The 12,709-nt window shown below is 40.2% G+C and overlaps 1 protein-coding gene across 1 annotated transcript in view; it reads right to left on the bottom strand.

Moving 5' to 3' along the window:
• ANKH (ANKH inorganic pyrophosphate transport regulator) overlaps nucleotides 1–4,334 on the bottom strand; it is a 1,474,332-nt gene extending 1,469,998 nt beyond the window's left edge. Inside the window, exon 1 of the mRNA XM_044065217.1 lies at nucleotides 3,811–4,334. Within this exon, the coding sequence (XP_043921152.1) occupies nucleotides 3,811–3,906 (96 nt within the window). The 5' untranslated portion in view covers nucleotides 3,907–4,334. The remainder of the gene's footprint in view (nucleotides 1–3,810) is intronic.
• Between the last annotated feature and the right edge of the window lie 8,375 nt (nucleotides 4,335–12,709).

Consider the following 12,709-nt stretch of genomic DNA (forward strand, 5'->3'; position numbering starts at 1 on the left):
GAATCAAAAGGGAAAAAAAGGCTGTCAAATACTGAACCTGAAGTTAACTGATAAAATGCAACGTAATCGTATAAGGCCAAGATGCCATACCTAGTAATTACTATCTCAGGTCAGAAAGGAAGTTGCAGCATCTGGTTAAAAAAAATGAAACTTAAGGTTCTTCCTCTTAACGGTCTGTCACAGAAAAAAAATAGCCTTATTAAAGCAAAATAAAAGATGCCATTTATTTCCTTTATGATGCTCAAGAGTTCCTATTAGCTACATAGTTGGGACCCCTACTTAACGTGATCTTGAAGCATCACCCTGGTTTGCTACAAACTACCTCCCAATTCATAAATCACAACTTTTTTTCTACATTAAATGTGTACATCAACGGTGTTGGACCATTGAATTGATAGTAATAAATGCCATAACCCATTGCCTAAGACAAAAGGAGCACCATTTCTTAATCATGTGCCTTGAGTTTGCCAAACAAGCTGCTCACTCAATATGCTGCTGTACCCGCCAGACTTGCACAGGTCGGTGTTAGTGTGAGAGTGGAAAACTAGCTAGCCAGCCTAAGCTCTTCCCCCTCCCTATTACAGGAAAGGACAAAATATCACCATTCTTGGATTTCTTTCCACAGTGACCACCAAATGAGCTGCAATTGTTTTCACACCCAGTAGCACATATGTGCACCAATCTTAAGTTTTAGAGCTTGCATTAAAATGTGCAACACTAGCAAGGAAGAGTGCATCATAAGGTCTCGTCTGTCTGTGCATTTTTCAGACACTGTGCTGAAATATCTTCATTTTTAGGGATATGTTACACATCACCTGCAATTCCTTGAAAAAGAGAAATATCCAAATATTTTCACATACTCTTTTTCTGTAAAGATCTTTCTAATTGTGTCCTGTTTGCAATTGTTTAGACACTTCTGCTTTCTGGTAGCAAGAAGGCAAATCAGTCAAGCACTTAAAAACTTACAGCAAAAGCATGTCTTTATTGCTTACACAAGCATGTCTCTATTGCTTACACAACATTACACATCTGCTCTGCCTGTCACAATCTAAAGCACAGGATAAACACTGGGGGTCATAAATTATACATTTGGATATTTTACAGCATGTCCATTCTGTGTTCTACTAATCAAATTTAGTATACCACCATTGATACCTTTATGATTATTAGCCACCTAGATGTTCTGTATTAACTTTAAAAACTAACATGCAATGAGGGAATTATTTTTTTTTTTGGAGGGAGGTTGCAGGAATCCTACTGTCCTTCTAAGAAGTGAACGTGAGAAATACTTAGGATCAACTACTTACTATGTGCAATCCCTTTCTGCAGATCAAAAGCACCCGACTTAAAAAAGCATGGAATTCAATTCAACTTTGTAGGGAAATCACCAACAGCTGTACACATGCTCTGCTTCAAAAGTATAATGGAGACAGAATATTCCAACAACAACAATAATTCTGGATGAAAATCATTATCAGTCAGATTTGTCACAATCCACTGGTAATCTCCACAAATGGCATTATGTAGGCGGACCACACAAATTAGAAACAGATGAACTGGACTATGTATCAGGCCATGCATTCTACCTTCCCACATCCGTAACTAAATGTGCACACATATGTAACAAAACCAATATTCAGTTTATGACACAGATTCTGAGAGGATTTTGGCAAGACTACCGTTATAATTATTTTATCTACAAGCATTCATAATGAGTAAAAAGTTCAACCAAATTCAGTAGCTTTAGTCAGCATTAAAACACTGCTAAATACTCCAGATGGATGCAGTTACACATGCAGGTAAATATATAGCCATAAAAATGACATACGCTGTATTAATTCAACTGATTGGTTTAAGGGACTTTTGTTGGATTATACCATGGATGAGTTTGAAATATTAAAGACTATAAAACCAGTTCTGCATTTTTCAAACACCAAAACAATAACAACACAAAATGCAAACAAGTAGAGTGACCTAAGCCTAAGATTAAACTGAAGGTGCACATTCATTCATTCAATTACTTTTATTGTTTGTTTGTTAACTGGGGCAAAACACTGATCTACAGGCTCATCCCAGGATTACAAACTGAGACAGTAACTACACATAACTTAGCACTAAGCACAAACCACAATCACAATAAGCAAGTTGCATCCATATTCCTCAATTTAACAAGTTAATTAGTAACATGCATACGATTATATGGTTTTAACACAGGCTGTCATATCAGTAACTAACATTTGAAATTACAATATAAAGAAAATTCGTAAGTTAATAAAGGACTGGAATTTGGTGGACAGCAGTTTAGAGAGTGAGGGGATTTAGAAATGAGAGGAATTGGTTATAATGTGAAGTTGGCTGGCCAGAATGAAAGGAGAATCAGGATGAGGAACAGGAAGGAGAGAATGGTCCCAGCTGAATATTGTGTGGGTCATTCATTTGGCCAACATACTAGCTTAAGTGTAACACATCATAAAAGTGTGAAAGAGGTACATGCTCTGATACTGCACCTAACATTATAACCTTGACTGGTTATGGAAACTTCTGATAACAAGGGCACACTGAAGGTAACAACAAATGACAGTAGATTTTATGGATGACCTTTTTCAAGGATCAGTGCATAATCAACAGCTGTCTACACTGAAACGACTAACCATTTGGTAAGATGTACTTTAGCTCTGGTCATTGGGGAGACGTGAGAAATTATGAGGCAACATACTAAACATCTTCTTTACATAAGTCAAACCGTCTGAATAACAAAAATGCAGTTAAATGATACTCTAAACAACTGGCGCCCTTGCTATCATGGTCGTTTTAATAATGTCTACCTGTGTGTATTATTTTGTTCAAGAAACTGCAACACCAAAAGCCCTTGATAATAAAGAACATGCATCTTAACAAGGGCATGTGGATCTTATTATGCTATAAAATCAAAATACAAGTCAGTAGCCATATAAATATAGGGAACAGTGAAGCGTTAGTACTCTGCAAAGACTGCGGGTTGCAAAGTAGAAATGGAAAATATACCCCAGCTACGGTGCAAAGTATCGATGGCAAATGCATTGCAAGGCAAATGAAGCATAACACATTACAATACAGTTGGCTCAGCTATTTGTGTGCTAGTTGCAGACATCAGGCACTAACACCACCACCTATCCTACCAGTTCCCTTTAGCAACTGGTCCTTCCCGGCTTTCTCATTGGCTGATGTTGAAGCCAGGGTATCGGTGGGGATCCGTTTCTAGCTGCAAACCACCGCAGACATATAAAGTGATGCCATAATCAGGCATCAGGTGAGCGAGACGCCTAGCAAGAAGCGTCTCGTGCAGATGTGACGGTAAGGTATTACTGTGTAGCCTGAAGAGCTCCATATTTATATCACCAGCATGCTTTCTTTGCATATCCCAAAATAATATTTTGTGATAAACCCACGTCTCACCAATACACGATGTTGCTACCCCACAACCCTGCTATACCTTGTCTTCAATACGACTGTTTTGAGCACGCAGTTATGCATTATCAAAGGAAACGTAACTTTAATATAGCAGTTTTGCATGTATATTAAGATGTTATTACCAAACTGAAAATTACCTCCTGTTTCAATAAACAAATGCACCGAATGTGCTTTTATATACAAATATGACTAGCAGGCTAAGACTGTATTAATGACCGTTTGAAATATTGCCAGTGTCTTACTGCAATGTTTTGATGCAGATTTGTTTTTTGCTTGTGTGTTTATACAACAATTTTAGAGCAGAGTAGTCGGAGTAATCACCACTTATAAACAGGCATTAACAAAATGTACTTTACTCACCTGCTCTCCAAAATCGATGGCTATATTAGTGATCCCCAGAGGAACCAAAAAGCGGATTAAGGGCCAATAGTGAGTAAGGGCTGGGAATTTCACCATGTTTGTATAATACTTGGTGATTAAGTCAAATCGTGCAACCTGAAACACATCCGCTGCCGGCGCCGCCGCAGGAATATAAAAACAACTGTGAATGAACTCAGTAATTTCTAGTAGGGTTCCAAAGGATCAGGTCCATCCCTGCCCTCCTACACAACAATGATCTGCGGGCAAAAAGAGGAGGGACACCAGAAATTTCTGCTGACAGCCTTCCCATTGTCACTGGGGGAGGACAACACAATTAAATTTCAAGAGGCAAACACTATGACCTGGCCGCTGATTTCTCTGCCTTTGTGCTACCTTTGCTCGTTGCAGGGAGTAAGAAGAAAACAGCTGAATAAAACTGCTGTCAAACGTCCTACAGTCCCGTCAAAAAACACAGGCGCGCGGCACAGTCTACAGGCTTCAGCTGGGAGATACATTGAAGGCGCGCACGTGGGGACGACAGCGCCAGTTCACTCCACCTCCGACCAATGATGTCACAGCAGTAGTTAAAAGGCGGAGGGGGAGAGGCGTGTTCGGGTGTTAGGTTTATCATCACTGCGTTTTTTGTAACTGTGTATTCGCGTGCAACTACTCACTTGTACTAGGACATATGGGGTATTTTTAATAATTCGTCTGCTGATAACGTTTCCAGTTTTACAGTACGTGGTTGGCACTGTCCAAAGCAAGCGTGTAGCTGGGCATACTCAGTGTATTCAAATGAGTACATTTTTTCTGGAAAATTCAACATTCAAAAAGCACAAAATGTTTAGAATTATGTAAAGTAATATTTACAGAAAAGAGTTATACAAAGAATGAGTATGTGAAAGGAATATGTCTGTAAGACACATTTCTGCAGGGATAAATGGTAATATTTGGAAATAACGTGTTCCCTTCCTCTATATTGGGGGGGGGGGGGGGGTGTTTTGAGGGTTAAGTATATTTTTAAAATGATAATTGAGTGGTGGAGGCACCTGCCAGTACAAAATGAAAAATTCTGGCTATGCCACTGGACCAGTGGAGGCCCAGTTCATTTTTCACAGATCATCATCTCTGTTTTTTTTCAAATTGCTCACGTCATCGGTATTGTCCGTTTGACTCGATCTTGCTTTTAGTGTCCTCGCTTCTTTGAACAACCTGGAGGAAGTATGTGTGTGTATATCGCTCTTCTTGTTTACTAGAAACGAAAACATTGCTTTTTGTGAAATCCACCTGGCTTGTCCTTTCAGGAGGGCAAGCAGAATTAAGTTGTGCAGCTCAACCTCTTAGAATTCTGGACAAAGATAAAACTAATGGGTGGCTTACATCTTATAAAGCCCATTCCTCATTTTGAATATTAAAAAGTCCATGTTCCCCACTAAGAGGACATGCCACACCATTCATTGTTAACTAATATCAATGGTAAATATGACTGCATCATAGTAATTAATGGAAATAACTCTTGTAACTATAAAATAACACCAAAGGCGGGGGTGTGTCCATATTCATTAAGGATATCCACACCTCCAGACTAGTTGCTCAGCATAATGCATCCGAGGTTATCCAAGTGCAACTAACTCTTGGCAAAACTGCAATCCAAATTGTAGCTTGCTACAGATCCCCCACCATGCCCCAGGATTCCCACTCCTCTTTTCTTGATGTACTGGAAAATATTAGGGTTCAACCAAACACCCTAATAATGGGCGACTTCAACTACCCCACCATTAACTGAGAAAACTACTTATGTACTAACTCCTTAACGCAAAGCTTTCTGGAATTCATAAACTCCAATGCCCTAGATCAATTTATCCACACCCCCACCAGGGGCAACAATATCCTAGACCTAGTCATTGCCAACATGAGTGACCGGTGTTCCACACCTGAAGTCAACTCCTCATTGGTCCAATCCGACCATAAGCTAATCACCCTTGATATCTACATCCCACCCCCACCCCCATTAAGGAAATCACAGTAAGAAATTTCTCCAAAGCCAACTTCATGCTTCTTAAGACAGAAGTAGTGAACTTCATGACACCCATGCAGATGGACAATACAGTTACAACTGCTGAATCCTACACAAATGTGCTCTATAAGCACCTACATGAGTGCATGGATCGTGCTATCCCAAACAGAACCAAGACGCTATCCTCCAAAAAAAGGAAGCCAATCTGGTGGTCCCCTGCCATAAACAAATTGTACAACAGAAGGAAGAAACTGTTGCAAAAGAGTAAAATCCCATGAGTGGAGGAGCTCCCTGGTCAGCCTCAGTAAGAAGCTGAGATCCCTTATAAGATCCTCCAAAGCTAGCTACGAAAATAAAATTGCCACTAATTCCAAGGACAACCACAAAGCATTCTATAGCTATGTCAAAAATCTCAATGGCAACACCCAGATCTGCTCTGAGTTACAGCACAAAGGCATGAAAATTACAGAACCAACTGATATTGCCAACATCCTGGCAGATAGGTTCAGTGCTAACTTTACCCCCCTCACCTCCTAAAGGGCCCATATCTATACAGGAAGAATGCAGAGTCCCTGTAATCACAACTACGCAGGTGAAAGCTGCACTCTCTAAAGCCAAAAACACAGCATCCATGGGACCGGCCAACATACCAGGCTGCGTTTTACACGAACTTCAGAATGAACTGGCTCCCCACTTAAGCACCATGTTAAATAATAGCCTCACATCAGGCTTTGTGCCCACTGAATGGCGCACAGCAACAGTTATCCCACTCCACAAAGGGGGAGCCACCACTGATCCCGGGAACTATAGACCTATTAGCCTGACGAGTCTGGTCTGCAAAGCCATGGAACGTATCATCATGGAACTCATAAACAAAGACATTGGTAACCTCCAAACTCTGGATCCCACCCAGTTCGGGTTTGTGAAAGGCAGATCATGCCATCTGAACCTGATCGACTTCTTTGAGGCAGTCACCAAAGCCGTAGATGAGGGTAAAGTGGTTCACACAGCCTATCTTGACCTCGCCAAGGCTTTTGACACCATCCCCCATTCTGGAATTATAGCTAAACTCAATAAACTAGGCCTAAATCCCTACGTCACAAGATGGGTTGCCAACTGGCTCACTGACAGAACCCACACTGTAAAAGTTGCAGACTCCAAATCTGACCTCAAACCAGTGACAAGTGGAGTACCACAGGGTTCCATCCTGGGACCGCTCCTGTTTGGTATCTACTTCTCTGAAGTACAGACTAACACAGAAGGCCTCTGGCTAATGAAGTTCGCAGATGACTGCAAACTAGGAGCCATAGTCAAGTCCCCAAATGATGTGAACATCCTACAGAAGGGCCTCTCTGAGACAGATGCCTGGTGTCAGAGCCATGGCCTCAAGCTCAATGCCAAAAAGTGCAGTGTCATCCTCTTTGGTAAAAACTCTGTACCCTTGAACTACCACATAGGCAGCAATCTACTTAACACCGAATGCGTGATAAGAGACCTTGGGACCTAGGTGGACAATAGTCTCTCCTTTGATAGTCATATCGCCACAGTAGTCAGGAAGTCCTTCTACGTGGCACACCTCATCATAAAAGGGTTCTCATCCAGGAAAAAAGAGGTCATCATTACCCTCTACCCATCACTCATTAGACCCATTATAGAGTACAATGCCCCTTTTGGAATGTAGCTCACAAGACATCTGCAGCAGCTGGAAAGGCCACAGAAGTACCTCACAAAGAGGATTACTGGACTCAAACAAATGCCCTACACTGACCGCCTCAAAAAACTCCAGCTTTACTCCATAGCATATCGCCTACTCAGAGGTGATATCTGCCTAACATATAAAGCTATGTCAAACCCAGAGCTGTTGGACATGCTACACCTAAAGAAATCCCAATCCCTCCGAGCTACACGCTCTAGGGACCTAAACCTTGTCACCTCAATAAACAGGACATGCTGGAGGGATATATTCCTATCCCAGAGACTTCCCATACTCTGGAACAGGCTACCCATCTATGTCAAGCAAAGTTCTTCATTAGCACTCTTCAAGAAAAATCTTGATGAGTGGATGGGAAATAGGAAATACACCCCGAGGATCACTTCTGTGTCTCTGCTCGTCAGTGGCCCAGGAAAATAACTTTCTTGGGAGGCATAAGCCAGGGAACCTTGTTGGCTAGGCTTGCGTAGGCCCTTGGGCCGATAGCCTAGTACCTACCTATGAACTCACAAATTCCTTGTTGAAGTCTGTTACAAAGTGTTCCACATTTTGTCCATTTGTTCACATTACCAGAGTAATTCTCTATATTTTGGAAACAAGCTAGAATATTGTTCATTTTTGTCTGCTTCAACGAATGGGTCTCAAATTCAGCCTTGGCACCTCCAAATCTTCGGAACCAGGGCTCTGACACCCCCCTCCCCATAATTCCCTTACCATTCTGTAATTACCTCAGATCTCATTTGCCCATTTACTGAAAAAGATCATAGAGGTTCTGAGCTCCACACCATGATACGCGTTTGATATTATTCGCCTTCCAAGCACTTTAATATATTTAAAATTTTAATTTTCTTGTTAATTTTAGCTTTAGCCTGGTATTTATCCCCTACCTTGTATACTATATATATATATATATATATATATATATATATATATATATATATAGATACAGTTATGTACTAACCATAACTTTCCATCTGTGTTGTCCATTTTCATTCTTCCTCAACAAATTGGTTGGGATCCAACCCACAAATCCAACTCGGCTGCTTTTTACAGCTTGTGGATACTGGAATCTCTTGAGTTCCTCTCTTATCCATAATGTTGTAGTCCCCTACCATACCTCAGATCTTGTTTGCTGGACCTTTAGCTTCATAGAAAATTAGAAACAACACTAAGATGGGAAACCAATATCTGGAGCTCAAAGGCAGGAACATTGATTCCCTTATCATCTTCTCATTCTTCCAGAAGTTACAAACAAAATAGTAGGGCTTTGGAAAGAGGAGAGTTGAGGAAGAATGAAAATGGACAGCACAGATGGATCGGGTTTACTATCATTATTTTGACTCACACTCTGTTGACCTTAGTATGTTCGACAACGGAAAGTCGAACACAGCAATATCAAACTTTAAAAGCAAGCCTAGTAACGGGTTTTAACATGGGTCGAGATAGGGGTTCACTGCTATTGCCGAACTACAAACCTTCTCCCTATCTCGACCCATGTTAAAACCCATTCCTAGGCTTGCTTTTAAAGTTCGATATTGCTGTGTTCGACTTTCTGTTGTCGAACATAGTGTGGTCAACCGAGTGTAAGTCAAAATACTGATAGTAAATCATGGATCGTTATGGTGAGTACATAATTTAAACCAGGAAAGATAAAAGTAGTGGATCAAAATGAACAAATAAACTAAGTCCACTGTATCCACCAAGGCAAAGCACCCACAAACCAACTTGTATTCTTTTAGCGCTTTTGTTCTGTCACTTAAACCAGAACTACATCAAAAATACAAGTGCAAACAAACTAAATGTTTAAAAAGAACTTCATCAAATCATGTAATCAAAGTCATCCAATCATCTAACTGTTATGTTAGAAAAGTGCACACCTACTTAAACAGTTAAAATACTTCATCTTTTAAAGAAATGAATCTATAAAGAAACAGCATTAAAACTTATCAAAAATATATATAAAAAAAAGTTTACGTTTTGTAAATGTGAAAAACATTTAATATTAATGTATTCATTCAGACCAGGAGAGCGGTCAGCCCCTATTCTTATGTGCCAGACCAACTCGCAACATTCAAGCATTCTGTTAAAATCCCCACCAAGCTTTTTTCTAATCACACTGTCCAATACAAAAAATGTGAATTTACAAAAGTCATTACACAATAAAGCGTGCTAAGCTAATGCATTGTTGGTGTCCTTTTTGCAAATCACAAATGTATGCAAATAAATTTTCCTTGCTAAGCACTTTATAGTTTTACCAATGTAATGCAGGTTTCACAAGTGGCAATATAAACAACACATAGTGACTTTCAATTGAATCTTTTTTTCTGCCCAAATATCCATACCCAAAGCACTTAGGTGAATGAAAGAAGAATGAGATATATATCCACAATATTTACAGTTTCACACCTGAAAGTGCCAGGTGTCAAATTACTTAAATTACCCTTGTCAACATGCTGTTGCAATATACATTTGATGTTAGAAATTCTTTTGTAAGAATAAGATGGTTTATTTCCTATGATCTTTGCCAGGTCAGAATTCCCAACTATAACCTTTCAGTTGTCACTGATAATGTTTTTAATAACAAACATGTCATTGGATATAGGAATTGGGAATGCTAATGTGAAATTGATGACTGATGAACTCTGTTCCATGAGTTCTTTCTTCATGGCCACTGCTATGACCATGGCATCTACTGGTACTCCATTGCTCCAGTATTTTCTTCCTTTTGGTGGTGCCAGGATCCTGTCTAGTCTCTTGGGGATCAGCTGAATGGCATCAGGTTCTTCTCACCCACCTAGAGATCAAATCAAAGAGCAATAGGCGGAGTCACCCAGGAGGTAGATGGGCCAGACTCAAAGGCTTCCAGAAATACCAATTCCTCTTGGGAAGGGTAATCAGTAGATCAGTCACCCCTTTGCTTGAGGATCTCCAGGATGTTTTGTGGACCCTTCCTCTCATCAAAATCTGTATCTTCTGTGACCGACTCTTGAGGAAGGTCTAAGTGCTTCCACTTGCACTTTCTTTTCATAGGGACTTCTTAGGCAGGATGTTCTAGATAAGTATCAGAAAATATGAGTATACCCGGCTGGTTCATCTGGAGACTTTGGGCTGGCTGTCTTTGTAGAGTAGAGTAGAATGTTGAGGCTTAAGGAACAAAGACATATGAGATTGGGAAGACGAGTCCAGGGGGGGAATTGTCCTTCCTCTAGAGGTAGAGAAAACACTGTCCATTACATCAAAGGCAGAATGCTAAGGGAGAATGAGGGTGACAGTGCAGAGAAGACATGCTTCTGGTCCATTGGCTCTCGCTGACCTGAAGGTAGTCCATCCAAGGCAGAGGTTGGGGCAGAGACTGCTCTGAAAACTTCGAAATCGACTTCAACACCTCAGATGTGGCAGTGGCACTATGGCTCCGGGAGTCATCCAACTCCAACACACTTGGAACCAGTCCACTCAGAGAAGGTATATGAGCTGAAAATGCAACAACCTTCAGATCCAACATGGACAGTTCTGAGAGTCTCAGATCCAGGAGCTCTGAAGCAAAAGGTCAGATTGGAGAAGAAGCCCAAACAGGTGGAGTAGTACTGGTGAAGTTCTCTGGACCCAATGGGGTAGGAGCTGGGAGAACTCCCATCTGAATTTGTGCTGAGAGAAATTTCCTCATCATTCTATCCACATCTGTTTCTGTCAGACTCCTAGAAGACTGAGAAGAAGAGGCCACTAAAGGGGTCCCATAAAGATGACATCTCTCTAGGAAGGGTGATGGTAGATGGGAAGGAACAGGATCTACAGATGATACATAATGAGTCCTCGGAAGCTTCTTCAGCTCTGAGTGTGTTGGATCCAATGATGTGAATCTGTTATCACGATTTGTCTTTAGATTTTATGAACTCGGATCCAACTGCTTAGACACCTTGCGAGAAGGTTCATAAGTAGAGTCAGAGATAGGAGTGGAGGATCTGGAAAGGTTCGATGTATGTTTTCTGAACTCCTTCTATTCTAAGTTTTTGGAGGTTTGAGCTCCAGATAAAGTCTCCAAAATAGAAGTCAGCAATAAACCTTTTAGAATGAGTTTATTTTTACGGTCCACTAAGGCCCATGGATTAAAGGCCTTACAAATGTCGCACGACTCTTTTAAATGAGCTAGGCCTAAGTAGTATACATAGGAATCATTTGTGTCAGATAGAGGTATTTTATGGCCACAGTCCTTGCATTTCTTAAAACCCGAAGGTTTTTCAGCCAGCCATATTGAGCAAAAAATTAAATACAGAAATAATTGAAATACAAGAGATTTTTTTTAAATAAGAAAGAAAAGAAGAAAGGAGGATTACCAACAATGGTAATTAAAGTGATTATCACAAGGGTATAAGCAAGAAAAAAATTTAACAACAATGGTAAAGTAAGAATACACTGATAAGTATATAAAGGATAAGGAAGGAATATATAAAATATTTGCATAAAGGTAACAAAGTAAGAAAATTCATAAAACCTATTTCACTTACAAATACCAAACTAAAGCTCAAAAACTAACTGTGACCACGTCTGTACGCAAAGGTGGCAAACAAGATCTGATGTATCGTAGGGGACTAGAGCATTATGGGTAAGGGAGGAGGTAGAGAGTTGCCAGTATCCATGAGCTGTAAAAAGTGGGCGAGTCAGGTCAGAGGGTCAGATCCAAACCCACTGAACCTACTTGTGGAGGAATGAATGAAAACTGACAACATCAGATATGTATATATATATATATATATATATATATATATATATATATATATATATATATATATATAGATAGAGATATATATATAAATATATATAAAAAGGTCAAAGACCCCTCAAATCACAAAACATTGAGACTGTACAGTTAAAAACCCGTTTAATCGAACCCTCACAATAACAAAACCCAGAACATTGAGCGGTAAACTTTACCAGATGTTCCGGCCTTCACTTTAAGGAAAACTTATCCCTGTAACTAAGATCAAGGTACAGTGAAGATTGGGAAATTTACAAATTTTTTCACAGTAGTGTGATCTCAGAGTTGGTATTTATAATTTAGAAGGGGCGTGGGAGGTGCAGCCCCCCACATGGAGGGTGCAAGGGGGCTTGCTCCCCTCCAAAACTGCTGATACAGATTTCATGTAGGTTTTAGTTACAGGGAGATCTGCTCCTTT

Source organism: Protopterus annectens, chromosome 3.part0 (genome assembly GCF_019279795.1).
Source record: "Protopterus annectens isolate FY-2018-M chromosome 3.part0, PAN1.0, whole genome shotgun sequence".
Classification (NCBI taxonomy): domain Eukaryota; kingdom Metazoa; phylum Chordata; order Ceratodontiformes; family Protopteridae; genus Protopterus; species Protopterus annectens.